Source organism: Anthonomus grandis, chromosome 2, assembly GCF_022605725.1.
Source record: "Anthonomus grandis grandis chromosome 2, icAntGran1.3, whole genome shotgun sequence".
NCBI lineage: Eukaryota > Metazoa > Arthropoda > Insecta > Coleoptera > Curculionidae > Anthonomus > Anthonomus grandis.
The window spans coordinates 8,444,620-8,471,079 of NC_065547.1; the positions used below are offsets into that span (position 1 = coordinate 8,444,620).

At 32.0% G+C, this 26,460-nt stretch overlaps 1 protein-coding gene across 1 annotated transcript in view; it reads left to right on the plus strand.

Moving 5' to 3' along the window:
* Positions 1–26,460, plus strand: part of LOC126747120 (integrator complex subunit 7) — a 56,661-nt gene that overhangs the window by 10,174 nt on the left and 20,027 nt on the right. The window contains exons 2-12 of the mRNA XM_050455611.1: positions 3,479–3,608; positions 3,662–3,763; positions 3,818–4,000; positions 4,053–4,491; positions 4,544–4,689; positions 11,950–12,158; positions 12,215–12,481; positions 20,086–20,303; positions 20,363–20,520; positions 20,573–20,713; positions 26,012–26,213. Of these exons, the coding sequence (XP_050311568.1) occupies positions 3,479–3,608; positions 3,662–3,763; positions 3,818–4,000; positions 4,053–4,491; positions 4,544–4,689; positions 11,950–12,158; positions 12,215–12,481; positions 20,086–20,303; positions 20,363–20,520; positions 20,573–20,713; positions 26,012–26,213 (2,195 nt within the window). The remainder of the gene's footprint in view (positions 1–3,478; positions 3,609–3,661; positions 3,764–3,817; positions 4,001–4,052; positions 4,492–4,543; positions 4,690–11,949; positions 12,159–12,214; positions 12,482–20,085; positions 20,304–20,362; positions 20,521–20,572; positions 20,714–26,011; positions 26,214–26,460) is intronic.

The following is a 26,460-nucleotide window of genomic DNA, read 5'->3' on the forward strand; positions in this document are numbered from 1 at the left end:
AAGATGTACTGTGTTAAAATAAACCTCTTCATTATTCGAGTACTTATACTGAATAGTATTGGGAAAATCTTTTCTAAACCTTAACCATTGGATTTTAAGCCACTCCACTTTATTTTTGTTTCAGATACTTTTCTGTTTATTATGTTACTTTCAAGTTTTTTAGTAGAAAAAAATCTTGACTTATCCATTTCTTTTATGGTAAACGGTTTTTTTTTCTAGCAGATTTTATGACTGTATGCCAGTCTTGAGGTATAAAGATATGAGGATGGATTTTTTTTTCTTTTTCTATGATTCCGAAATCTTGGTTGCATAGTAAATAGGAATGACATAAATAATGTAGTTGCAGTAATATAGTTACATATCAATGACATTTTTATGTTACGATTCTGACCACCACATTGGTCAGAATACATAATAAGTCTTTTCGATGTAACTAAGTTTTTTATTTAATATAAAATACAAGATACCAACTCTTGCGGCCTTCTGAAAGCAATACTTTCATCCCATACAAACATGAACAAATTATTGGTTCCCATTTCATGTATATTAAAGCAGTAAGTCTATAACTGCCTTTTATAGTAACAACTCTAGAAAAAGCATATACTCAATTTTTTCCCCTGAAAACATATAGGGTGAGGACCGATCAGAGAAATAAAATAACTTGGTTTGACAATAACCTAAAAGCCATGCGGGATCATCTACAGCTGCTGAGTGGAGTGTCTCGACAGTACAAAAACAGAAGTTTTGAGGGGGAGTTTAAGGACTTTCAAAAAGTTTATAGAGCTGCTATACAGGAGGCAAAAATAAGAGCCAATGATAGATTCATCTCATCAGCTTCTAATCCAACTAAGGCCGTATGGCAAGTTGTTAATAGTAGTGTAGGTACGTCAAAAACGAAAAAATCTCATGAAAGTACTTTAACGGCTGACGATTTCAATAATTTCTTTTCACGTATTGCTCATGATACTGTTAGAGACATTCCACTGTCGCAGGGTGACCCAATCCAAAGTCTCTCTGTTCTGGGTATGCCGGAGAATGTGTTCTCTTTCTCTCCTGTATCATTCATAGAAGTAAGAGAGATTATTGATGGCTTCAGAAATAAGACTAGTCACGACATCTATGGGCTAAATGTCAAATTAATTAAGTCTGTTAAAAATATTATCATAGCTCGAGTAACAAAACTAATAAACAGATGCTTCAGTTCAGGGAGAACACTTTTCCAGGTGTGCTCGGATCAGCCAGGGTTATACCTATTTTTAAAAAGGGTGATCCTGATAGGCTCGAGAAATACCGTCCTATCTCCTTGCTGTCCATAATCTCAAAAATCTTTGAAAAATGTATGGCTGCTCAACTTGTGAAATTTTTTGAGGGTAACAATCTTTTCACATCCAGCCAGTTTGGTTTCAGGAAGGGTAAAAATACCACTATGGCCATTTTAGACTTAGTTAATTATTTGTTAAATTTAATAACTTGCAATATGGCAGTGTCTTGTTCTGCGATCTGAGCAAGTCATTCGACTATGTTCCCCATAACATATTGCTGCAAAAACTTTCTAAATATGGACTCAGTCCCAACAGTGTTAAACTTCTCGCTTCCTATCTGGCCAATAGAGATCAGATGGTAAGTGTTGGTGGGGTGTCAGCAAAAAGTGGGATTCCCCAAGGATCTGTTTTGGGGCCTATCCTCTTTTTGATCTATATACATGACTTACCATTAAGTGAACCATCTGGTAAATTCACCATTTTTGCTGATGACACAACAGTGGCATGTGCCGAAGATACTCTTGAGACCGTAGAGAGGAAATAGAGAGTATTGCAGGGAGGAATTCAGAAATGGTTTAACATGAACCGATTGCATCTCAACGCAGACAAGACCAACAAAGTTATTTTTACTCTGAGACCAGCTGGGATATCAAAGGCTTAAGAACAACCTATTTTGGCACCTTCCATCCCATAGCCACATATGCTATTCTAGTGTGGGGTCATGCCCCACAAACAATAAGGTTGTTTTCACTACAAAGAAGGGTAATCAGAATTTTGGGTAGGCTGGGTTGCAGGGAGGATTGTAGATCTGTTTTCTCTATGAAGGGAATACTTACCCTACCTTCCGTATATATATTGGAAAATCTTTTATGGGTACACAGGAATAGGGATCAAGGGTAGGGTATAAAGTACATGGTGATATACACAACTATGGTACTAGAAACATAAATAGGCTAGTTCCAATTTACCAACGCTTAACAAGGTATCAGAGTGGTCCCGGATTTCTAGCTGTTAAGTTATATAATGAGCTTCCTACCGACTATGTGGATTTAGATTTGGAACGTTTTAAGAATAAAATAAAACAAATCCTAGTCTTTAATGCCTTCTATTCAACTGAAGAGTTTTTAAACTTCACATTCTATCTGTGATATTGAGTACCTACCTATATATTGAATTATATTTAAGACATATTGTGATTGTGTATTATTCATAGTATGTATATCAATCATTGTGTTTTGGTTTTAATGTTTAGTTTTATGTAGTGTTTTAGGAAAAAATTTGTTATCAATTTTTATAAACAGTCACCCTATTTTTTAACTTTTTTTTAACTTTGTGATTCTTGACTTGTGTGAATACTATTTTGTATATTGGCATTAATAAATAAATTGATTGCCTGTGGTAAGTACAGGTGTAGGAAGAGTCTTTATTAGATCAAACATAGCGTTTCCACTTTTTGCCAGTTCAGTGTCTTTTCTTAGGGTGTCTCTAGCACATTGAGCCTTCCTTTGGTGAAGTTCGTTCTCAACTTCTTAGTGCTGCCTCTATCTCGTAACGAAAAGGAATAGGTCGTTTGGTCCACTGTGCAGTAAATAGATTTTAACTTGACGGATAATATTCTACAATAAAGCCGATTTTGAATTTTTGTGGAATAGTCCGATATTGCACTCATAGCCTCAATTAATGTTAACACCTTCAGACACCAGTTGTTTGCACAAAAAATAAATTAATAATTTCATGCCATCCAAAATTGTATAACTTGTTACCATCTCATATAAAACAATTAAAAAACTTTGGTGTGTTCTGTAAAACCTAAATTCTTGAAAATATAGATTTATATAATATAGAATATATTTTTTTAAAATATTTTTTGTTACCTGCTTTAATTATTCATTTATTTATTTTTTTGAGAATTAATAGCTGGTTATTGTTACAAGTTTAATTTTTGATAATTTCTATTCTTGTTTTGTTAATAAGAACTGATCTTCTATCTTGTAGTAAAATTTTCTTGAGTAATTATTATTAAATATTATTTTTCTTAAGTATCAATTTTAAGTTACCTAGGTATATTATATTATTTTTTTTTTTGGCATTGGTTAAACCAACTGGCCAGAATATTAATTTATAAGTATGTTTATATTCAAATGTTACTATTATTTTATACGAAAAAGTGTTACCTATATGTAATATATTACCTAATTGTTAACATTCCATTTTAGGGCTCAGGTCTGGCAAAGTAGGAGAGCAGTGTGAGGCAATAGTAAAGTTCCCAAAGCTGTTTGAGAAATATCCCTTTCCAATTCTTATTAATGCTTCACTATTAAAACTGGCCGATGTATTTCGCATGGGGTAAGAGTTTATAATGTTAACAAAAAAAGTTCTGATTAATTTTCTTTATTTAGCAACAATTTCTTAAGACTTTGCGTCTTAAGAGTTTGCCAACAAAGTGAAAAACACCTAGATAAAATGTCAAACGTTGACGAATTCGTGAGACGCATTTACAGGTAGGTATATTGACATCAAAATATTACCCCATCAACATGAATTTTTTTACCCAGTGTAATACATTCGAATGACCCAATAGCCAGAGCAGTAACTTTAAGAACCTTTGGGGCTGTAGCCTCAATTATTCCTGAAAGACAGCAGATCCATCATAGCATCAGAGGGAGCTTAGATTCCCATGATAATGTAGAGGTGGAAGCTGCTATTTATGCCGCTATGAACTTTGCTGCTCAGTCCAAGTATGCCTTAAAACACTTGCAAATACTTTTTTAATAAAAAAAAAATTTACAGGAGTTTCGCGGTGAGTATGTGCAATAAAGTATCAGAAATGATTCAGGGTCAAGCGACTACAGCCAACATGAAGCTGCAGCTCATACCCATACTGCAGTATATGCACCATGATACAAATACAGCAGCTATGGCTAGAACTTTATGTTTGGAGCTGCTTCCTAGCTATCCTGCTCAGGATTTCGTCCTGGTTACGTTGAATACTTTGACTAAGTTAGCCGCCACCACTCTGGTGGATATACCGTGTCTGGTCAGTTTGTTATTGAAATATCTTAAAAGTGATCCACGTTGGCAGGTAAAGTCGAAATCTTTACAACACTTGTATGAACTGGCGAAACCTGGGGCTCATATCTGGCCACCCGGTTCAGTTGATGACTTGATAGGCTATGTGTTTTCCACTGATAAGAACCAGATATTGATACTAGGGTTGTGTGTAATACAGGTGAGATTTATTATGTTGTTTTCATTCAGCCAGGCTTAAGGATTGTTTTCAGGTCCTTGTGGAATCTCCAAAAATGTGTTATGAACATAGAACATCAGAGACAAAATTAAGGCAGTTGTGCGAAAGGCATTGCTACTCAGAACATGTTGGAATTGCCGCCCAGTCCATTCAGATCTTAACAGAAATTGTGTGTTGCTGGTAATTTTTTTTACTTATTTATTTACAGTATTGTCATTTTGTAATTTATTTATTTATTTTATTTATTTATTTCCAAATTACAATTTGACCTATATTACTTTCCTTAACTCTAAAGCGTGTAAAGAAATAAATAATAAGTAAACCCCACTGAAACCAGTGGTTTGTACGTGGGTTTAGAGTTATAACTTAAATTTACCCAATACCTAATAATAGCATTAATATATACAACAATAAGCAAATTTTATATTAATAATAAATGAGTGCCCCATTATATTAGGGATTATTTTTCCTGTTTTAATCTATCCCATTTAATGAATGTTCATGTTGCGTTAAGTCTATATATCAAAATTTTATTGTAGTTTTTTTCTCTTTCCCTTCTCTCTCTTTTTCCTTTTTCTCTTTTCTCTCCTTACCCCAGTAATACAATGAACGAATTCCCACGCATTGATCCCAATATTCACTATTATCTAACTTCAAAATTGTCTTGATTATTTTTGTTAATTAGGTTTAGAATCTATATAAGTTTATATACTTTATGCAAGCTGTTCTACCTTGCTCCAGTAACCATTTTTTTAGGTCTGTTTTAAAAGATGGAATATATAAAATATTTCGTAAGTTCTGTGGAATGAAGCGGTATACATGTGGTCCCAAGAATTGTAGAGATCTCTGCCCAATTCTTTTATATGTCCTGTCAGTTTTATTTATCTTATTATTTTTATGTCTAGTATTGTGATCGTGTGTAATGTTTTGTAGTTCAGTCCTCTTTTTGTGTTGCCTTGTTAGCATCTTAAAACAAAAGATTTGGTGAATATCTAATAAACGGTTTTCTTTGTACAGTAAATCGCTTGGATATCGCCTTTCCTTGCTAAACATTATTTTTAGAAAAAGTTTCTGCGTTATTTCCAACTTCTTTAGATGTACATCATAGGCCCCACCCCAACCCAAAATTCCATACTGAATATGAGAATATACTAATGAGTAATATATTACCTTTATTTGAAACGTATCTAGTATTTGCTTAATTTGTTTAAATTTAAATATAATTACTCTAAGTTTTTTTATGACATTCTCGATATGTACACACACTTACACACACCAGATATTTAATGTTGATTTATATGTAAGCTTGAAAATCCGGGTCCATTTTTCTTAGAACAACTAAATGCCAGATATTTAATAAATACACTAATTATAGTATACATATATGCAAAAATAATAGATAAAAATCATACAGTCCTACATACCCTATTAAAATTTAAATTAGTAACTTTATAATATCACAATAATTTATATAAATTACATCACTAAACTACCTGCTTGCTGATCTTTTAAAACTAGCCTCCGAACTATTGAAAAAAATCTAAGGTATGTTGCATAGTATTTGCATTTCTTAACATTCTTGAAATAGAATTATTTTTACTATATTTTATGGAATATCATTTGTTTGTTGTACTGTTAACTGGACTTTGGAGTCAAATAGCTTAGAAAGTAGTGCCTGAACTGTTTTATACCCTCAAGAAATTTTGTAGAATATTTTTTCTTCATATAATGCAATTTGTTTAGTGGTTTTATCTTTAGGAGCTTTCGAGATTTTTAATTTTAGGCGTGAAAAGGTTAAGTAGTCATTTATTCGTTTTAGTGTCAATTGAACTTGGAGTCAAATAGCTTGAAAAGTAGTGCCTTAACTGTTTTACACCTTAAACCAATTTTGTAGGGTATTTTTTCCTAAATATAATGCTACTTGTTTAATTAGTTTATTTCAAGTAGCTTTCGAGATATTTAACTTTAAGTGGAAGGAGGTTAGCTAAGTCATTTGTTTCTTGTACTATCAACTAAACTTGGAGTCGAATAGCGTGAAAATTTGTGTCTAGGCTGTTTTACACCTTGAACATGTTTTTTAGGGTATTTTTTCTAAATATAATGCAAATTGTTTGATGAGTTTATCTCAAGTAGCTTTTGAGATATTTAACTTGAATTGGAAGGAGGTTAGCTAAGTAATTTGTTTCTTATACTATCAACCGGATATGGAGCCGAATAGCTTGAAAAGTAGTGTCTAGGTTATTTTACACCTTCAACATGTTTTTTAGGGTATTTTTTCTAAATATAATGCAAATTGTTTGATGAGTATATCTCAAGTAGCTTTCAAGATATTTCACTTTAAGTGGAAGGAGGTTAGCTAGGTCATTTGTTTCTTATACTATCAACTGAACTTGGAGTCGAATAGCGTGAAAAGTTATGTCTAGGCTGCTTTACACCTTTAACATGTTTTTAGGGTATTTTTTCTAAATATAATGCAAATTGTTTGATGAGTTTATCTCAAGTAGCTTTCGAGATATTTAACTTTAGGTGGAAGGAGGTTAGCTAAGTCATTTGTTTCTTATACTATCAACTGAACTTGGAGTCGAATAGCGTGAAAAGTTATGTCTAGGCTCCTTTACACCTTTAACATGTTTTTTAGGGTATTTTTTCTAAATATAATGCAACTTGTTTGATATGTTTATCTCAAGTAGGTTTCAAGATATTTAACTTTAAGTGGAAGGAGGTTAGCTAAGTCATTTGGTTCTTGTACTCTCAACTGAACTTGGAGTCGAATAGCGTGAAAAGTTGTGTCTAGGTTGTTTTACACCTTGAACATGTTTTTAGGGTATTTTTTCTAAATATAATGCAACTTGTTTGATATGTTTATCTCAAGTAGGTTTCAAGATATTTAACTTTAAGTGGAAGGAGGTTAGCTAAGTAATTTGTTTCTTATACTATTAACCGGACATGGAGCCGAATAGCTTAAAAAGTAGTGTCTGGGCTGTTTTACACCTTTAACATGTTTTTTAGGGTATTTTTTCCTAAATATAATGCAACTTATTTGATGTGTTTATCTCAAATAGCTTTCGAGATATTTAACTTTAAGTAAAAGGAGATTAGCTAAGTCATTTGTTTCTTGTATTGGTAACTGGACTTGGAGCCGAATAGGTTAAAAAATAATGTCTAGGCTGTTTTACACCTATAACATGTTTTTAGGGTATTTTTTCCTAAATATAATGCAACTTGTTTGATGAGTTTATTTCAAATAGCTTTCAAGATATTTAACTTTAAATGGAAGGAGATTAGCTAAGTCATTTGTTTCTTGTACTATCAACTAGTGATGCGAAGAGTCCGGATTAATCGTCCGTTCAATCCGAATATCAAATTATTCCGAATCAATCCGGATATCTAAATCGTCCGGATACACGCCGCCCGTCGGCGTCGACCCGTTCGACCGACAATGAAATAATTGTATGAGCATGAGCTTGCACGAGGCTCACGAAGTGACACGAAGTTCCACCTTCCACCGGCTAAGAGAATCCGAATTAAATCGTCCGGACAAATAACCCGGCAATCGGAAACAAAGAATTTTTGTATTGATATTTTGCATCGTTTAAAATACACTTGATTTACTACATACATAATTAGCTATTTTAGTTTAGTATGTAAAAACGAAATGTATATAAAACATGGCATAATTTGCCGAACGGGCGAGACATCGAGCGGACGAATTAATCCGGATGAAAAAACCGAATTTTCAATTCATCCGGATATTGAATTAATCCGGATTTTTACAACACTACTATCAACTGAACTTGGAGCCGAACAAGTTGGAAAGTAGTGTCTAGGCTGTTTTATACCTTTAACATGTTTTTTGTGGTATTTTTTTTTAAATATAGTGCAACTTGTTTATTTTAAGTATCTTTCGAGATATTTAACTTTTAGTGGAAGGAGGTTAGCTAAGTAATTTGTTTCTTATACTATCAACTGGACATTGAGCCAGGTAGCTTGAAAAGTATTGTTTGATGTTTTTAACTTTAATAGGATTGAGTTGTTTGACTTTAAGCGAGAGGAGGTTAAGTAAAGTCATGTATTTGTTTTAGTATCAATTGAACTTAGAATCAAATAGCTTGGAAAATAATAACTGGAATGTTTTACCTTAAACATATTTTGTAGGGCATTAATTCCTAAATATAATGCAACTTGTTAGATATGTTTATCTCAAGTAGCTTTCGAGATATTTAACTTTAAGTGGAAGGAGATTAAAAGTCATTTGTTTGTTGTACCTATCAACCAGACTTGGAGTCAACTAGCTTGAAAAGTAGTGCCTTCACTGTTTTACAGCCCAAACGAACGGTAGTTTTTTTGTAGGGTATTTTTCCTAAATATAATGCAATTTGTTTAATGCTTATTCCTATCAGGAACATTTAAATGTATGTATATGGTTTAAAAATCGGGGTTTACTCATATACATAAAGTAATGATCCTAATTCACCTTGACAATATTCATCTCTACATTTTTGACAATCTTAGAAACTTGTCTTGTACACGTTCTATTGCATAATTATGAGTTTGGGTTCCAAATATTGAATTAGTATTTAATATTACTCCGAATAAGTGCGCAATAGTTTTTTTTATTGTAAAAATCGAACACTTGCAAATTTAATTACGAAACCCAGCATCCTGCATAAGAAAGCGTGAGATAATATCTGACATATGACAAGGATATATGTACCCTTTAAATGACAGGTTCCCAGTGGTACCCAGTGCAATACCAAGGTCTATAATAATAATAATAAATGTCTTTTATTCAAAATTTACAGATGTAGTTAACAATAATAACATTCTATAATTAAGTACCCGAGAAGCAGGGCGCAGTCTAGCTAAGACAGCTACTCTACTGAACCCTACTCAACGGTCATAAACTTATTTTTTTTTTTATAAAAGGTAAATAACACGAAATCTACAGCATCACAAATACATTTAATAAAATAACGAAGGTTACATGTTTCGCTCGACTAGAGCATCATCAGACCTAAACAATAATTAAAATTATGTAACCCGAAAAAAGGAGGTCGGGGTCATAAACTTAAGCTACAATATAAAGATTAACTCTATTAAATTCATTAAATACCCAAATAAAGAACAATATATATATATATATATATAATTTAAATAAATATTAAATAGCTAAATATAAAAAATTGCCAAAAATAAAATAAATAATTAAATGCCTAAATTACGGATTGAAGGTTAAATGTAAAAGATATTTCTTAAACTTTGATTTAAATGACTTCTGATCTAAAGTTGACAATTCAGTTGGTAGGTTATTGTAGAGTTTAATGGCATTGTACGTAAAAGAACGTTGAAACATTGCAGTCGAATGACGAGGAAGTGTCATCCTCTCCGGAAATTTCTTGTGTGAACCTTTAAACGAGGAACAAATTTATTCCATAAAGTGGAGGGAAGGGAGGGGTTTAATAAAACTTTAAAATAAAACTTAAAAAATTACCTAAGTGCAACTCTCTGCGCCCGTCCATCTTCAACCAGTTAAGCTCTTTAAATGTGTGTGAAATGCGATCGTGATTTCGTAATCCAAATATTAGCGGTGAGCAAGCATTTTGAACTTTCTGAATACGATTTTTATCTGCAATGTCTAAGCAAGGACCATTAATAAAATCACAGTAGTTGAAGTTGGACGGGGCCAGAGACTCACAAAGCATTTTCCTCAAATGAAAACTAAGAACCTGACGACTATTATATAAAATTTTCAACGATAAAAATGACTTCTGAATTAACAATTTAACATATTCACGAAACCTCAACTCAGTATCCAGAACAATGCCTAAATTTTTTGCACGATCAATCTTGGGAAGAGGAACAACATTTAATAAGATATTTAAATTATTTTTAAGAAAATCTTAGGTCCAAAAATCATAACATTTGATTTAAGAGGGTTAAGTTTTAGATTATGGCAAGAAGAAAGTTGGTTAAGTAAATTTAGGTCATGGTTTATTAAAGAAGATGCATGCAAATAATCCTGATGATTGAAGTGAAGATAAACTTGGGTATCATCGGCAAAAGCTTTCAGTTTACTGTACTTTAATAATTTAAGTATATCTGAGGTGTAGATTATAAATCATAATGGTCCCAGGATTGACCCTTGAGGTACGCCTGATAAAATTCTAGCTTCTTCGGAAAAAAGAATTATTTGAAAATATTTTTTGAAATCTGTTATGAAGATATGATTTAATCAATATTACCGAATCATCCAGAAGTCCATAAAATTACAGTTTCGCCAATAAAAGTTCGTGGTTGATCGTGTCCAATGCTTTCAAAAAGCAATAGACAACCTTTTATCTCTTGACGTTATTATGTCATCAATAACTCCAGTTAGGGCAACATCAGTACTCAAATCCTTTTTAAAGCCACACTGAGTCTCCGGGATAATTTTATTTACACTGCAGTACTCAATCAACTGATTATACAGAACCCTTTCGAAAACCTTTGACAAAGCCGGTAATATACTAATTATTCTCAGATCACCATAGTTAGTTGGATTTTTTACTTTCGAAAGTGGCTTACCTATTGATAATTTCCACTGATCCGGAAAATAATTTTGCTCTATACAACAATTGACTATGTGGGTAATATAAACATCCAAGAAGGGACTGCAATATTTAAGTAATTTGGCACTAATTCCAAATTTCACCAACAACTTTCAATTTATTTTGATCAATCAAATAATTAAAAAATATTGGTTCTTTTACTCTGACAAATGATATTTGAGAATATTTAGTTATATTAGGGTCCATATGATTTATTTACACCGTGCACGAAGACATAAAGTTAATGTCTTCTTGAAGAAGCATAACATTGGCTATTGTTGTAACACGCCGAAAAATGTTTACATCGTCTGCAAGCATGAAAATTCATTTGTGTTTTATAAATTGAGATAGATGTGTAAAAAAGTCCACAATGGGACCCTTGTAACTTTGTTATTTTGACAGGAAATTACCAATATTACCATATTCAACCCTGTTTGTTCTGTCAGAAAGAAAACTATTTACCTAGTCAACCACTCCACCATAGATCTCCAAGTTCCTTAACTTTGTCAGCAAAAAAGGTCTGTCAAAGGCTTTGGAGAAATCAGTATAAACAGAATCGATTCGGCCACCTGCCTCCATATTTGTTAAAATTAAACTTGTTTATAACAAAAGGTTATTATTAGTAGATCTGTTTTTAATAAACCCATACTGAGTATACCAAGACAACCACTAGTTAATTATTATTATTATTACTATTGTTCTTTACAAAGTTAAATTGACACATGACATTAAAATTAAAACAGCCTGATTAAGCTTTAGCTGCCGGAGGGGTGTTAAACCTAATTCTTCATTATTCCATATTGCATCCGGAATATTATAATCATATATTATTCTTAATACTTACCTATTTTAGTTTCGGTAAAAATCTGCAGCCTGAGGGCTCCGAAAAAATACTTACCTCTGTCCAAATGTTGATTCTCCTTTTGACGAGGGCAGAAGAAGAAAAAGAAATAAAATATTTAAAAACAGCATTAAAGTGCGCCGTAAGGCTGTGCCAAGTCAAACCAGATTATTGCCAAAGGTTTGTTGATTTACTCGGTTGGGTCATTAGCAATCTTGAAGGTGAGCTCAGTGGCAAAACAACATATAACTTTTTTTCATGTAAAATTTTATTGCAGGAGAATTTATTATAGTTATCTGTGAGGCTTTGGGGGCAGTAGCAAGCCTTAAACCGGAAGCATTGCTACCACATCTTCCGTCAATTTGCACCATTTTGGTTAGTATTACCCAGGAGCAATATCCAACAAAAATCCAAAGTAGCACCAAAATCATGATGTGCACCCTCATATTTCAAATGATGAGCGGTTACAAGTGGAACGACCAGGCTCAAGGAGCCATTTTTTCCGCTGTTGCTAATAATGATTTATGGTCTAATTACTGTATAGGTAAGTTTGCACTAAGATGTAAATCAAATCAAAATATATTTAAGCTATAGTTTCCATTACATTATCTTATGCTAAGTACAACTTACTTTAATAATAATTAATAGCTCATGGATGCACCTAGGGAACGTCTATAAAGTAACATTTTAGTATTAATTTTAAATATTGTAGTAAATATTAACACTATTAAAAAATTTAAAATAATTGTTCAAATTTTTTATAGCTAGTTGAAATATACATTTTATAGCTGAAGCAAAATTTTCTCATATTTGTAATGTTTTTTTTTATATTAAATGGTATACAATTGTACATTTTTTGAAAATAAATAGTCAACTAATTGGTCAAAGAGATGGCGCTCGAGTAGAGAGAACGTACTGTTTGTCGCTCTTCAAAAATCCCCTCAAAATAGTGTTTTTAACGTTGTTTTTTTTACAAGATAATAAAGTTAGGGGTGAGCAGTAGCCTTTTCATACGATTGACTTGTTTTTGAGTGTTTGTGTTCAGTGTTTGTGATAGTTAACTGCATTCACGGCATCCACTGTCATTTCCCGCCAAAATGGGTTTCTCAACAACAGATGTGAGAGAAATAAAATCCATCATTTCTAGTGTGTTTAACGATAAATTTCTCTCTGAAATAGCTGGGAAAGTAGCTGCATTAGTAAGAGAAAAATTTGATGAACAGCTAGAAGCTCAAAACCAGGAAATCGCAGCCCTTAAAGTAGGGTTAAGTCGGATGGAGGAAGTCAAAGGCTGTCAACTTCTCAACAATCAAGAACAAACAATGCGCAGCAACAATGTCCGTATATTCGGCATCAAACATGACCGAAATGAAAATGTCCGAGAAACCGTACTATCTATATTAAATAATAAACTAAAAGTGCAGGTTAACGGTAGCGAAATAAAAAAATGTCACAGAATTTCGCCAAAAATTCCGGGCCGTAAACCGCCGGCAGTGCTTGTACGGTTTTCTACTGCTGATGTCCGTTTGTCGGTACTCAAAAGCAGAAAAATGTTAAAAAACACCGGTGTTTACATTAAGGAGGATCTCACTAAATTACGGCTTACTTTATTAGACCGAGCAATAAACTTTTTTACAAACAAATTTGCGTGGGTGTCTAGTGGCAATGTTTATGTCAAAACAAGTGATGGTTCGGTGCATCGTGTAGTCTCGGAAAGTGATTTAATTAACCTTAAAAGCAATGTTGGGACTGAATAACTTAAGAACAAGTCCGAAACATCAGGTACTTTTTTATATATGATTGGCTTACTAAACTCTTTTTGTTTAACTTTACGACAAACTAGTTTTTTTTTCTTTTTGTTTTGGTGTAGGTGTAGGTATAATCCTTATATTTATTCTTTATTATTATTATTAAACTAACTTTTTATACTTAGGCATATACGTAGTTAGATAGTTTCTTGGCTAAGATTTTTTTTATAACCAGAGAACTTCAGCTTTTATTTTATACAGATATGTCAATTTATTACAAGTGCATAACTAGTAAGTACCTAAATCTGCAACAACTAAGTATATATTATTCCTAAAAACTCATAACTAATCGCAATATTTTATTTCGTTAAAAATAGCACATATTAACTGTAGATCCCTGCTGGCTCATTTTGAGGATTTTAAGAATGATTATTGTAAAAAGGACTTTAGCCTGATTGCAGTCACCGAAAGTTGGCTTAGTCTTAATATTGATAGTAGTGCAATACAGATCAGTAATTATCAATTGATAAGAAATGATCGTCAAAATCTTAGGGGTGGTGGTATTGTTGCCTATGTCCGGAATGGTTTATCATATGAAATTATTTTATCTGAAAGTCATGATTTTTTTGAAAGTTTATGGGTGAAAATGTTTATTAGTAAGGAGCCATACATTTTCAGCATAGTCTATAGGCCTCCAAGTTCAAATATTCAGAGTTTTTTTTAGCTTTAGAGGAAACACTAATTGACATTTTTTCAAATTTTAATAATATAACGTGTCTATAAGGTGATCGTGTTATAGGTGATTTTAACATTGATATAAATATCTAAATTAAATTACAGTCATGCAACTCAGCTTATTTCTTTGTGTGAAACTTTCGATTTGAAGCAGGTTATAACCGAGCATACTCGTATGACCAACAACACTAGTTCAATTATAGATCTTATTTTTACAAATCATGTTGGCATTTTGAAATCTGGCATAATAAGCTCTACATTTTCTGACCATTTTGGCGTTTTTTGTGAATTTAATGTCACGGAGTCTATTGTACAACCGCACATTGTATCTTATAGATCCTTAAAGGATATAAACCTAAACAACTTTCAAGAGGATTTGGAGGCTGTTCCATTTCATTTAATACATGAATTCGAATCCATAGATGATAATATACATTTTTTAAACAATAACTTACTCAAATTGTTCGACAAGCATGCTCCTATTAAAACTATAGTTGTTCGAAAAAAAAAAGATTCTCCGTGGTTGACAGATAATATTAAACTATTGCAAAAATTAAGAAATAAGGCATTAAAGGATTTTAAAACAACTAAACTGCCAGCTAAATGGAATTATTACAAACAGCTTAGAAACTATACAACAACAGCGATTAGAGTGGAAAAAAGGGCTTTTTATAGTGATAAATTTGAGAATTGTACATACAAGAACAAGTGGCGTGAACTAAGAATAATATTGCCATCAAAGCAGAAGCAAATTCCTAAATCTTTTGTAAATACCAACAATTTTAATTCATATTTTATAGATAGTACAAGAATGACAAATATTGATAATTGTGATTTCTGCAATTATATTACGTATTAATATTAACTAATTTGTTATTTAACAAAAAATTTAATCTGTTTTTTGGGTATTTGCAATGTGTATTGTTTTGCTTGATGTTAAACTGTTAAATTTAGAATTTAGAACTTTTAAATGAAGGTTTATTAGGTATATGATTAAAGAAAAAGCTGTATTTAATCAATCAGTTATTAGTTAAGCGTTACTGAAATTACCATTTTTTTAATGAAGTTGGGGCCACAATGTTAAAAACCAGAATCTGCCATGGCAGAATTCTGAATTTGTAGGCCTTTTATTTGCGTAAATTTATTACTAGATTTTGTAAACTTGTATTTTTTTTTTGTTTCTTCTATGCAAATAAAAAATATTTATTATTATTATTAGTATTATTATTAAATGTTATAAGTTTTTGATCTAGTTTCATGTGAATGGTAAACATGCTGTCTCACTTTCTAATTTTTATAAACACATACAGTTTAATATTATAAATGAGATCTAATATTAGGAATTTCAGTATTCAATAATTGAGTAGAGTATCATATTATATATGATTTTAAAAACATAATTTGAAGTGGATAAAGTAAGTTTTCGTACAGACCTCCCCACATAATTATCCTCTACTTTGGGGACTCTACTAAAACTTTATATAAACTAATTAATATGTTTTGATTGAGTATTTCTTTCAGTGTGTAAAATTTGTATATTAATTTTCTAATATTTTAGTTAGTTTTGATATATGTGGACCTGATTTTAAATGTTTATCTATATTAATACTAAGATATCTTAAATTTAAGCATTTAATCAACCTAATGCCAACAATTGTATTCTCTCTAACTTCAGCCCATGTGTCTTCAGACAATATACTAGCCGTATCATTAGCATAGGAAATAAGCAAACTATTAAATGATAGAATTTATATAGATAATAAAAAATACAGGTCCCAGTACGGTTCCTTGTCTTATACCCATTGGCTCACTTTTTGTGTTCCGTATTTTTACTATTTATTGTCGTTCACCCATATAATTCTCAAAGACACCCAACACAGCTCCCCTTAAATTATAAGTACTTAAAATATTTAATAGCTAGTGATGAGGAACCGTGTCAAATGCCTTCGCAACATCCAGGAAAACTGCCAAAAAATTTTTATTACTGTCCAAATGACACTTCCAAATATTTTATAAAAATTATTAATTATACTTGAAATGTTATTTTTACTTCCAGCTTTTTACACAGGATTATCAATTGAAGTTTTGAATGATATAGGAACTTGACCTGATTTAAAAAAGAGATTTATAATATGTACTAAAGGATAAATGTAGAAGTGAACAGATTTTATAATTTTAACATCAATTTCATTCAATCCTCATGCACAGTTGTTCTTAAAAGAATTTATATAGGAAAAGTTCCTTTTATTAGTTGATAAAAATATAAATAAGTTAAATTAATATTGTAATTTAAACTGTTCTCTAGGAGGATTGATTTTTGGTACATACCAAGTTCAATATTTCCAAATCTATGTCAGTGGCAAAATTGACGCCGTCAACCTCTAGTTTTATTTTTTCATTATTTTTAGAAGTATTGGTAAATGTACAGAGTGTCTTAAAAACAAAGTTTTCATTGTCTTTACTATTTTCTAAGCAATTGGATTTCGATTTGGAAATAAATCATTAAATAAATTAGCGACCTCTTCGTATGGTCTAACACGATCTCCATAACCCCTTAACCTTATTAATGTAATTTTTTCTCTTTCATTTAATTGAGCCATTTCAGACAATATTGAACTTAACGGGAAGTATAGATGTCATGATATAATAATCAAAGTGTCTATTAATCTAATAATCAAATCTGTGACACAAAAAAGTTAGTTACCGAAAGTTAAGTAATTTAGATTTTAAAGCCTGGTAAAATTTTTAACAAAATTTGGTTTTCAAATGTTCATATTTCAAAAACATTTCAAGATTGATATAGGGTGTGCTAAATACATGAAATATATTTAGAATTTATCATCCAAAAATGCATTAATAAATGGGGTGTTCTATTTAAAATAATAAAGTTGACAGCTGCCCAGTCTTCTTGACACACCCTGCAAATTTTTCAGAAATCTGAAAACATGCTGGAATTAAAAGAGAATTCACGTGTTCCAGCGTTTTTCAACCAGGTAATTCGTTTACCTGTTAAAGGTATTTTCTTCAGACTTTTTGGACACGCTGTACAGACTTTGCTAACACCCTTGTTTTTTATTTTTTTCTTCTAAATCAGTTGGTTTTTCTATGATTTATGCGGTTTGCATATTATATCAAAACATTTGTAATTTTTGCTAATGAAAACATAAGAAAATTAAGATTAAGGTAAAAAGGAGATACACTTACAATTAAATCTCACTAAGACCGATTATATAGCTTTTTCATTGATAAAAACTAACAGACCTTCATTCTCAAATATAATAGTAGATAGTAGTAATAATTAAAATAAATACCCAAAAAATGAGGATCCAATTTTGGGTATTTATCAATTACTATCCTGACTGTAGGATCAGGAATCTGCTATATAAATTTTTTCTTTTACAAGATATATTTAATAAAAATATTTCCATTTATAGATATCTGATAGAATCTGCGATTCGTTATAGTATATATACAGGATGGTCGGTGATGAATGCTCCAAAAAGCAATTCTAGGTTAAACTCGTGAAAATATCGATGTAGAGCCAAATATGCCTTAGTAAAATGTCACTCATAATTAAGATACGCATTATTAAAATGTAATTTAAGAATCTGTTTTTTCTCTATAGCTCAACTTATTTTTGAGATATTGAAATAAAAACTGGGGATCGGGGTTTTTACGGGTGAAAAATATAATTTTATTCTATTTTTAAGTGTAAAGGGTGCTAGTTACACCATATCCACATGCTGTTTCATGACATGCCTTTCTTAGTAGTACCGTTTTATTATTTTTTATTAAAGTAACTGATAGAACGATGATTTTTAAGAAAAAAGGTGTACTACATTTATTCCGGATAAACAAAGCGTTTTCGAAATATTTGCATTTACAGATTCTGTTGCACAGTTAAAAATAGTTCAACACTAAATTGAGGTAACATTTATAATGATTGAAATAATAGAAAACATTATTTCAACTAATGTGCAAAGAGTTCTCCATTCACTCAAGGCATATCCATCCTTTATCCTTTTACCAAATAGTGCCTTATTTGGAATAAAGTTCCTTGTTTATTCCTCATAACATTGGTATAGAATCATGATTTTTTTACAATAGTTGCTCTCATGTACAGATTTCTTTTGTATAAACTTGTACGACTTAATATAACCCAAAAGAAAAAATCCAAAGGATTAAAACCCGGGCTACGCGGAGACTACGATGTAACTACTGCCATGACCAAATCATCTGTGAGGCATTCATACATCTAAATTGCAAACTGCAGACGTATACCACATGTTTTGTCGTAAATTTAAAGGAACATCTTCGAGTAGATCCGGCAAATCATTTTGTAAAAATTGCAAGTACTGATTACTATTAAGCGTGTAATTCAAAAGGTCCAACACTAAAATCATCAATTATACCACACCAGATATTAATAGAAAATTCTTGCTTTTGACTGTGCAACAGAAATTTTAAATGTAAATATTTCGAAAACGGGTTTTTTTACCGAAATAAATATAGTACACCTTTTTTCGTAAAAACATTCATTCTATCAGTTAATTCAATAAAAAATAACTGTACTAGTAAGAAAGTTATGGCTAGAAACGGTATGTGAATTTGGTATAACTAGCGCCCTCTACACGTTACGTCAAAAAATAGAACTAAATCATATTTCTCATGCCCAAAATCCTTGATTCCCAGTTTTTATGTCGATATCTAAAAAACAACTTGGGCTATAGAAAAAAAAAACAGATTCAAAATTTAAATTTTAACACTCTGTATCTTATTTATTATCAACATTTTACTAAGGCATATTTAGCTTAACATCGATATTTTCACGAGTTTAACCTAGAGTTGCTTTTTGGCGCATTCATTACCGCCCACCCTGTGTGTTATGCAATCATATGCATTACACGCGGTAAAGCAGATTAATTAGTTAATTGAAATATCACTAAAGTCAAAATAACATAAATTTCAAATTTATTACTTGGCTAAAATTTACAATATTTTACCAAGTTAAATTAAGGACATCAAGAACATAAACTTATTTAAGAGAAGAACTAAATCATATATTAGTGCTATGTGGACAAATTGAAATGAAACTATTCTAAGTAATTCAAAACTAGACTAATAATAAGATGTAATCCTAGGAAAAAGTTACTTTAATAAATTTTATGTAAAAGTAATCTTAACATATTTTTATTTATTTTATGTTTTTAGCACCCACAGGTGTTTGTATACCTAGGTGCTACCAAGTATTGTATTTTCTCATGTACAATATGAGACAAATTATGTAATACAAATTTTTAGACAGGAATGACACAATCAATCCAAGAACCATTATGGAACAAATAATAAATAGATTGAAATACCATGAAGGATCTTAAAATGACAAATACCTGGAATAAAATTCAAAATTATTCCAAAAGTCAGAAATAATAACAAGGGGTAAATTGAGATTTCAACTGTCTTAAAGGCATGAGTTGCAAATGCCAAAAAGAAATTTAATATGGCTTAGGCAATGGCCTGAAAGGAACTTACCATGAATTGAACTAACCGCAATAATAAACCTGGAATACAATCTGAAATTAATCCGAAAGTGTAATTTTTTTTTTTAAATACCTGAAAAGATTAAACCAAAACTGCCTTGACCGAGGTTTTATTCAAATTTTAGCGAGAGCTGCAGTAAGATACGGCCACCACCAAATAGGCACCTATATTTTTCAACAATTGACTGAGCAAGTCAGTTCGGAACATTTCCACTTCTGGCTCTCTTGTCTGAAAGAAATGAGCGAGGCAGAAGCTCTACTTTATAGTGAGGATTCTAAAACTCTCGTTTCCAGGTTGGATAAAGCAGTGATCCATTATAATAAGGCCATTGCCGCCTTGAAAGTAAAGAAAATAAAATGTGCCATTATAAAATTTGTTAAACTTATTTTAAACATTTTAAGGCCGCCAGCACTCCGTCTCATAACCTGACATTCCAAGCGGAATACATGAGGATAAGATGCGAGTTCTTGCAGTCTTTGGCCCAGCTAGTGTATACTTGTAATATATTGTGTATAGTGCCTCCGCCCGCTATCGCAGCCACCATAGTGCAAAATACAAGGTGAAGTATTAAATACGTAATTCAAGGATTTATAAGTGTGGTTTTTTTTAAGGGATGAACATCAGCGGCACGGATATATAACGAACCAAATGAGAAAGTGCGTCAAAGAATTTAAAAATTGCGGAGATTTGTATTGGAAGTTGTATCAGACCGCCTTCGATGCTGATCCGTCCACTTTGGAAAATATGCAAATGTAAGTTGACAGCTTTTTATTTATAACATTAAAAAAATATAATTATTCTAAAGGACATCATGATAGTAATATCATTATTTATTTATTTGGCACACATTACAAACACCAGTGAAATAGTAATTATAAGTAATGGCATAAAAATATAAATAATTCAGTAAGTAAACTAGAAAACAACATGAAAGAAAGAAACATACATAAAATTGAAAAGGGAAAACACATACAAATTTACATCTAAGGAAACAAGAAATAAAATAAATGCAATTGAATTATCACAACATCTATGACAATATCTATGGGATTCTTTTTAAGTATGTGGTTACATATCAGTAGTATTCTATTTATGGGTCACTAGGTCGATTTTGAATAAATTTTAATCTAGAATTCTCAAATTAATCTTAGGAACATTGAAATATATGTACTTAGCTAAATCACAGTCTCTATATTTTTTATTGTTTAGGACAGAGTGTTTAAAAGTCACAGCCTATTTGTTTCTTCTGTCGAATAAGCTTGTAAATTGGAAGCTGGCCAGCATGCTTCTGCATGAGACCACACATGGAGAAGCATTATTTTTTCTAACACAGAGCTGTCTTAGGAATCTCTTTTGCATTTTTTCTATGTAATCTATGTGAATGTAGGCAGATGGCATCCAAATTTTTGCAGCAAATTCCTACTGTGGTCTAACCAGGGCATTATAAAGCCTAACAATAGTTTCTAGCTCCGGACTTCCCGCTATTTCTAATCACAAACCCCAAAGACTTATAAGCCTTATTGACCATTTCTATATAATGTGTATTGAGTTTCATACCACTCCGAAAAGTGACTCCCAAATCCCTAATTTTAGTCTTAGGCTCCAGGATGAGCCCATCAATTTTGTAATCATACTCAATAATATTTACTTTTCGTGAAAAACTTATTAACATTTAGTGACAATTTTATTGTTGCGAAACCATAGAATGAACACGATACCCACAATATCTTTTGGATAGGGTGGTATTTAGAGCTGATATTCATCATCAGGCTAATGTCAGAAATAGACGGCGTTTAGAAATTCCACGACATCGAAAAGAAATTTTTAAACGATCATTTTCTTATAATATTGCATCTGTAGTAAATAAATATATTTCTGATCTTTCGCTAACGACAAACGGCTTCCGAAAATGCATGAAATCTAAGCTCCAGAATATTATTTAAAAACAGAGCAATGCATTTAAAAATATGAATTTTGGATTTGTTATAGGTTTTTATTTTTGTATATTCTCTTTCTTATTTTATTTATGTAAAAATGTTTTGAATGTGTTTCCTCGATTTTTGTGCACTATTTATTTTTTTTTTTTTTTGGTACTTACTATTAGATACTTTTTTGGATAAATTATTCTACTTTGTAGGCTATAACAGCCCTCAACTGCGTTGAGAAGCTGACATTATGCCTTTTAATCCACAATTTGTCTGTCTTTATTTTTAAAAATGATGTTTTTTTTACAGCTTTGTAAACATATGTATATGTGGATTAATAAACGTCCCACAGATTTTGATAAGCAGTCGGGAAGTAAATTTATAAATAATGTAAAAAGAAGGAGACCTAAGGCCTAAGATGTGTACCTTGCGGTACACCTGAGGTAGCCCTATATCTATTTGAAGTGCTTTTGCCAATCTTTAGCATTAGGATCCAATTTCGCAGATAAGACTGCAAAAAACAAAAAACTGAGTATGATATACCCAGTGCAACCAGCCGATCCAGGAGCAGCCTATGATCAATCTGGTCGAACGCCTTCTCACAATCTGTATAGATTACATCTAACTGAGCTTTGCTTGATATTGCTTGAGGCATATTCAGACGGTATACAAAGGTTGGTGACAGTTGTTTTGTCTGACCCTGACTGTTTTTTTTTTGACTAGTAGTAGCACTCCTATCTCTTCTAACAATATTGTATCTATCATCAGACAGTTCAGATGTATAAACACCTTCGTGTAGTCACGTTTCTGTTAATCCAATTATGTCATACTCCCCAGATTTTCAAAAAAACAGTTTTCACTTCTGTTTTTCTCCTGAGACCTCTTACATTTTGGTAGTAGCAGGAGCAGGATAGACTCATCGGAGGGGATTTGTGGCAAGAGACTGGATTTACGTAGGACCTATCACCTGTGGCTGTTCTACTGTTTAAGCTGGTGTTGCGCTCCGTTTCTAGAAAAAATGAGAAACCGTCGCTCCCAGGGGCCAGTAGGCTTAGCAATTGCTCAAGGTCTTCTGGTTTGGTCTGGGGTGCTAGTCGTGAGATATGTAGTGCTGCTAGCCTGGGTACTGTGTTAATGTTAGGGGCAGATTCATTTCGACCTACAACAAATCGTCTTCTCTTTCTGCCTTGAGTTTGCCAAACATCGGCTGTTTTAGTGATGTCATCATTAATATTTTCTAGATCTGTGCTTCATGAATAGCAACTTTAACTATAGCAGGGCCTATTTTTTGTTTGTGGTTTACTGGTGCCGAGGTAACTTTGGGTTCGACCGGGAGCTTGGCAGCCTAATTGGTATGGGCCGTGTTGACATTGCTGGAGCTTTTGGAGTTGCCATTTATTACGTTAGAGTATGATGCTCGAAAGGCTGACTGATTAGCAGGATCGGAATCGACGGAATCTGAAGATCCCGATTCCAAGGTATTTCTTTAGATAAGAGACTCCATCTCATGAACTAGTTTACGGAGTAAAAGATTTTCAGACGAAAACTTTTCGATTGTATTGTCGCCATTTTTGAGGTTAGGCGAACTTTTGGTGGTATTTATTGCAGGATCTGATATCTTAGTAACATGAATAACATCAGAATCAGTTAATTGGCTTTCTAATGAATGTATTTTTGCTCGTAGGGCATCAATCTCCTTATTTTTTCATCAGTTAACTTGCTGACGGCATTGTTTACTTCCTCTTCCCGCGATGTTTTTGCACACACGGCACATTGAACAAGGTTTCTACCACTTGCCACGATTAGGCCCGTAATTCTAAGTGCACAAGATGTATGGTACACTGTTACACAGTTTAAACGCTTTACAAAAACTTTTACGCATAACAAGGCGCTGTTATGCGTATTACGGACCTGATGTCTTGAAAAGTATGTAAATAGTTCTTTTTTGGATTGTATCAAAGGGTGTTGAGTAGTCTAGAAGGATCATTGGAATATTGAGCTTTTAATATAATCGACAATGTCTACTGAAGTAATAGTTGTGCTAACGTTGTTTTTTCAAACCGCTCTTATTGCCCTCAGTTAACCGTTGACATGCCAATTGAATAAATCCAAAAGTGCATAATGTTTTCATAATATAGGGGAATTAAGAACTAAATTTCAGCAGTTAGAGCTTTCGGTACAGCATGATATTATAATTATTATTTAATCATGGTTAAGTGACGAGTTGTCAGAACATTAAATCAGATTTCGTGGTTACATTATCTATCGTTGTAATAGGAGCGAATCAACAAGCTCCAAGCTCCAAGGAGCTTGTTGGAATAAAGGCTTGGAGGAATAATTATTGCATAATAGACTTATGTAAAAATCATTCCCTTTCCTAATAACACCATTGAACAATTATATGTGGAAATAACATTTTCAACATTACATTATTGGGTCAGTCTATCTACCACCTAGATCCCTAATGGATAGCAAGTTCATAATACTGGATGATTTTAATTTATCTGGTATAGTGTAATAATGAACTGGGAGTTTATGTGGATTGTCTTACGAACTTCTTTGATTTTTTCTTTTTATAATTAAAAAAATAGTACGTACTAATGATAGGGATATATACTTAAATTTGATATTTACAATTTTAGATTTACAATCTGAAGTCAAAGTTGAACCAGCCGTAGATCATCTTATGAATTAACGTAATAGCTTACTTGCATATTTGTTATTTTATGTACTACTTAAATGAACTTAACATGTGAAGAATACTATTTTGACTTTAGAAATAGTAATTATATAGCGATAAATGATTGTTTGGTATTGACTGGGACACCTTATTTTCTGATTTAGATATTAAGTCTGCTGTACAAATGGTTCAGTGAGTTTATATTCTCTATATTGTCAATTTATTGCAAGAAAGGTCATTGAAAGCTCTAACTTACACTAACATTAAACAATTACAACATTACAACTAACATTATTGCAAAGAAAACCAGTGAAAAAAATATATGCAAACAAAATCTGAGACTCATTACTCTGAATATTTTCTGACTTAAGAGCTAATAAATGTAAAACAGAAACTCAAAATGTCACTCTATTTATATGAAAACCTAGAGTGCAATCCAGCCCATTTCTGGAGATACATTAATGATAAAAAAAAATTAACTCATTCATTTCAAGATCCTCTAAATTACCGAATTCTCTTCCTATAGATATTGACCTTTTCAGAATGCCTTACAAGTCATTTGTGAGTTTGATTAGGACTGTTCCATGCAAAATATTGATTAAGTTGATATTCAGTTTTGGTAAATATAATGTATCGTGATTATACTGTTAGGCATGTGATAACGATTATTTTTGTATTTTATACCTTGTGTTTTAAGTGCTCTGTAATAATATTAATGTAGGTAGTTACTTTGACTGTGTTTGCTCTAAATTTGTAATTTGCTTTATTGTAATTTAATGGGCAAGTCCTGTGAATAGATAAATAAAATAAAATCAAATAAAATAACCACACACAGTAACATACACATATAACATACTCACAGTAACACTTGTTACTGTGAGTATTTTGGAGGATCTAACATGTCTTATGCTATCTTTGATTGGGAACATTCCTTATTGCGAAGATGTGTGAACTCAAGATAATAATTTTTCTCTGTCATTATATCCTTGCCTATATAACCTATGTAAAGAGCAACCTTTTTTCAATACATGGTGATAGAAATATCATCACTAGAAGTAGCAACAACCTGATACCAACTTTCATCAATAGAATCAATAGATCTAGGAGATAGGAATTACCAGAGCACATGCTTAACTTAAAAGTAAATAAATTCATCAAAATCATTAAAAGATGTCTACTTCTAAAATCTTTTTATTCAATTCATGAATACCTCGACTTCAATTTTAATTCTTGTGAAAATACTTTTTAATGTCGACTATGCAATTAACTATTTGGATTTTTTATATAAAGTGCTAGGATGTTCTATCTACATTTTTCATTGTGAATATTTTATAATTGGAATTATAGTTCTTAATTCGTGAAAACGATTGTTTTATATTTCAAATTTGTTATTAACTTATATGAATACTTACTGTGTAATTGATATCTAAAAATATTTCTTTTAGTCTTCAACAAGCATGTGTGTTAGTAGAGCAATGCCTGGAAACAGTATGCACCAGTTCGTCAAAGATCAGGGAAGTCCCGATGGAGTTTGGCACGACAAGCATGAAACTTGAGTCTAAGGAGTTGGTGAAGGCGTGCGACAGTGCATTTTGGGCCGGGCAGAAGTTGTTGGAAGACAGTGCAACTGCAACGATAACCCATCGAGTAAGTTTCGAAAACTGATCTATTTTCTATAATATCCTAGTGAATTAACGTACATACAGGGTGAATGACGACCGATGGTACGTTACAGAAATATATAGTATATAGAAATCGGTATTCTATCGGTAATATCCGTATATAGAAAACGGAACATAGTATTTTTCTGAAAATTTGAAACCATCATAAACGACAATGCTCTATCGGTCTAACATATTTTCAACACTGCAGCGTTGCCGCTTATATAGAAAAA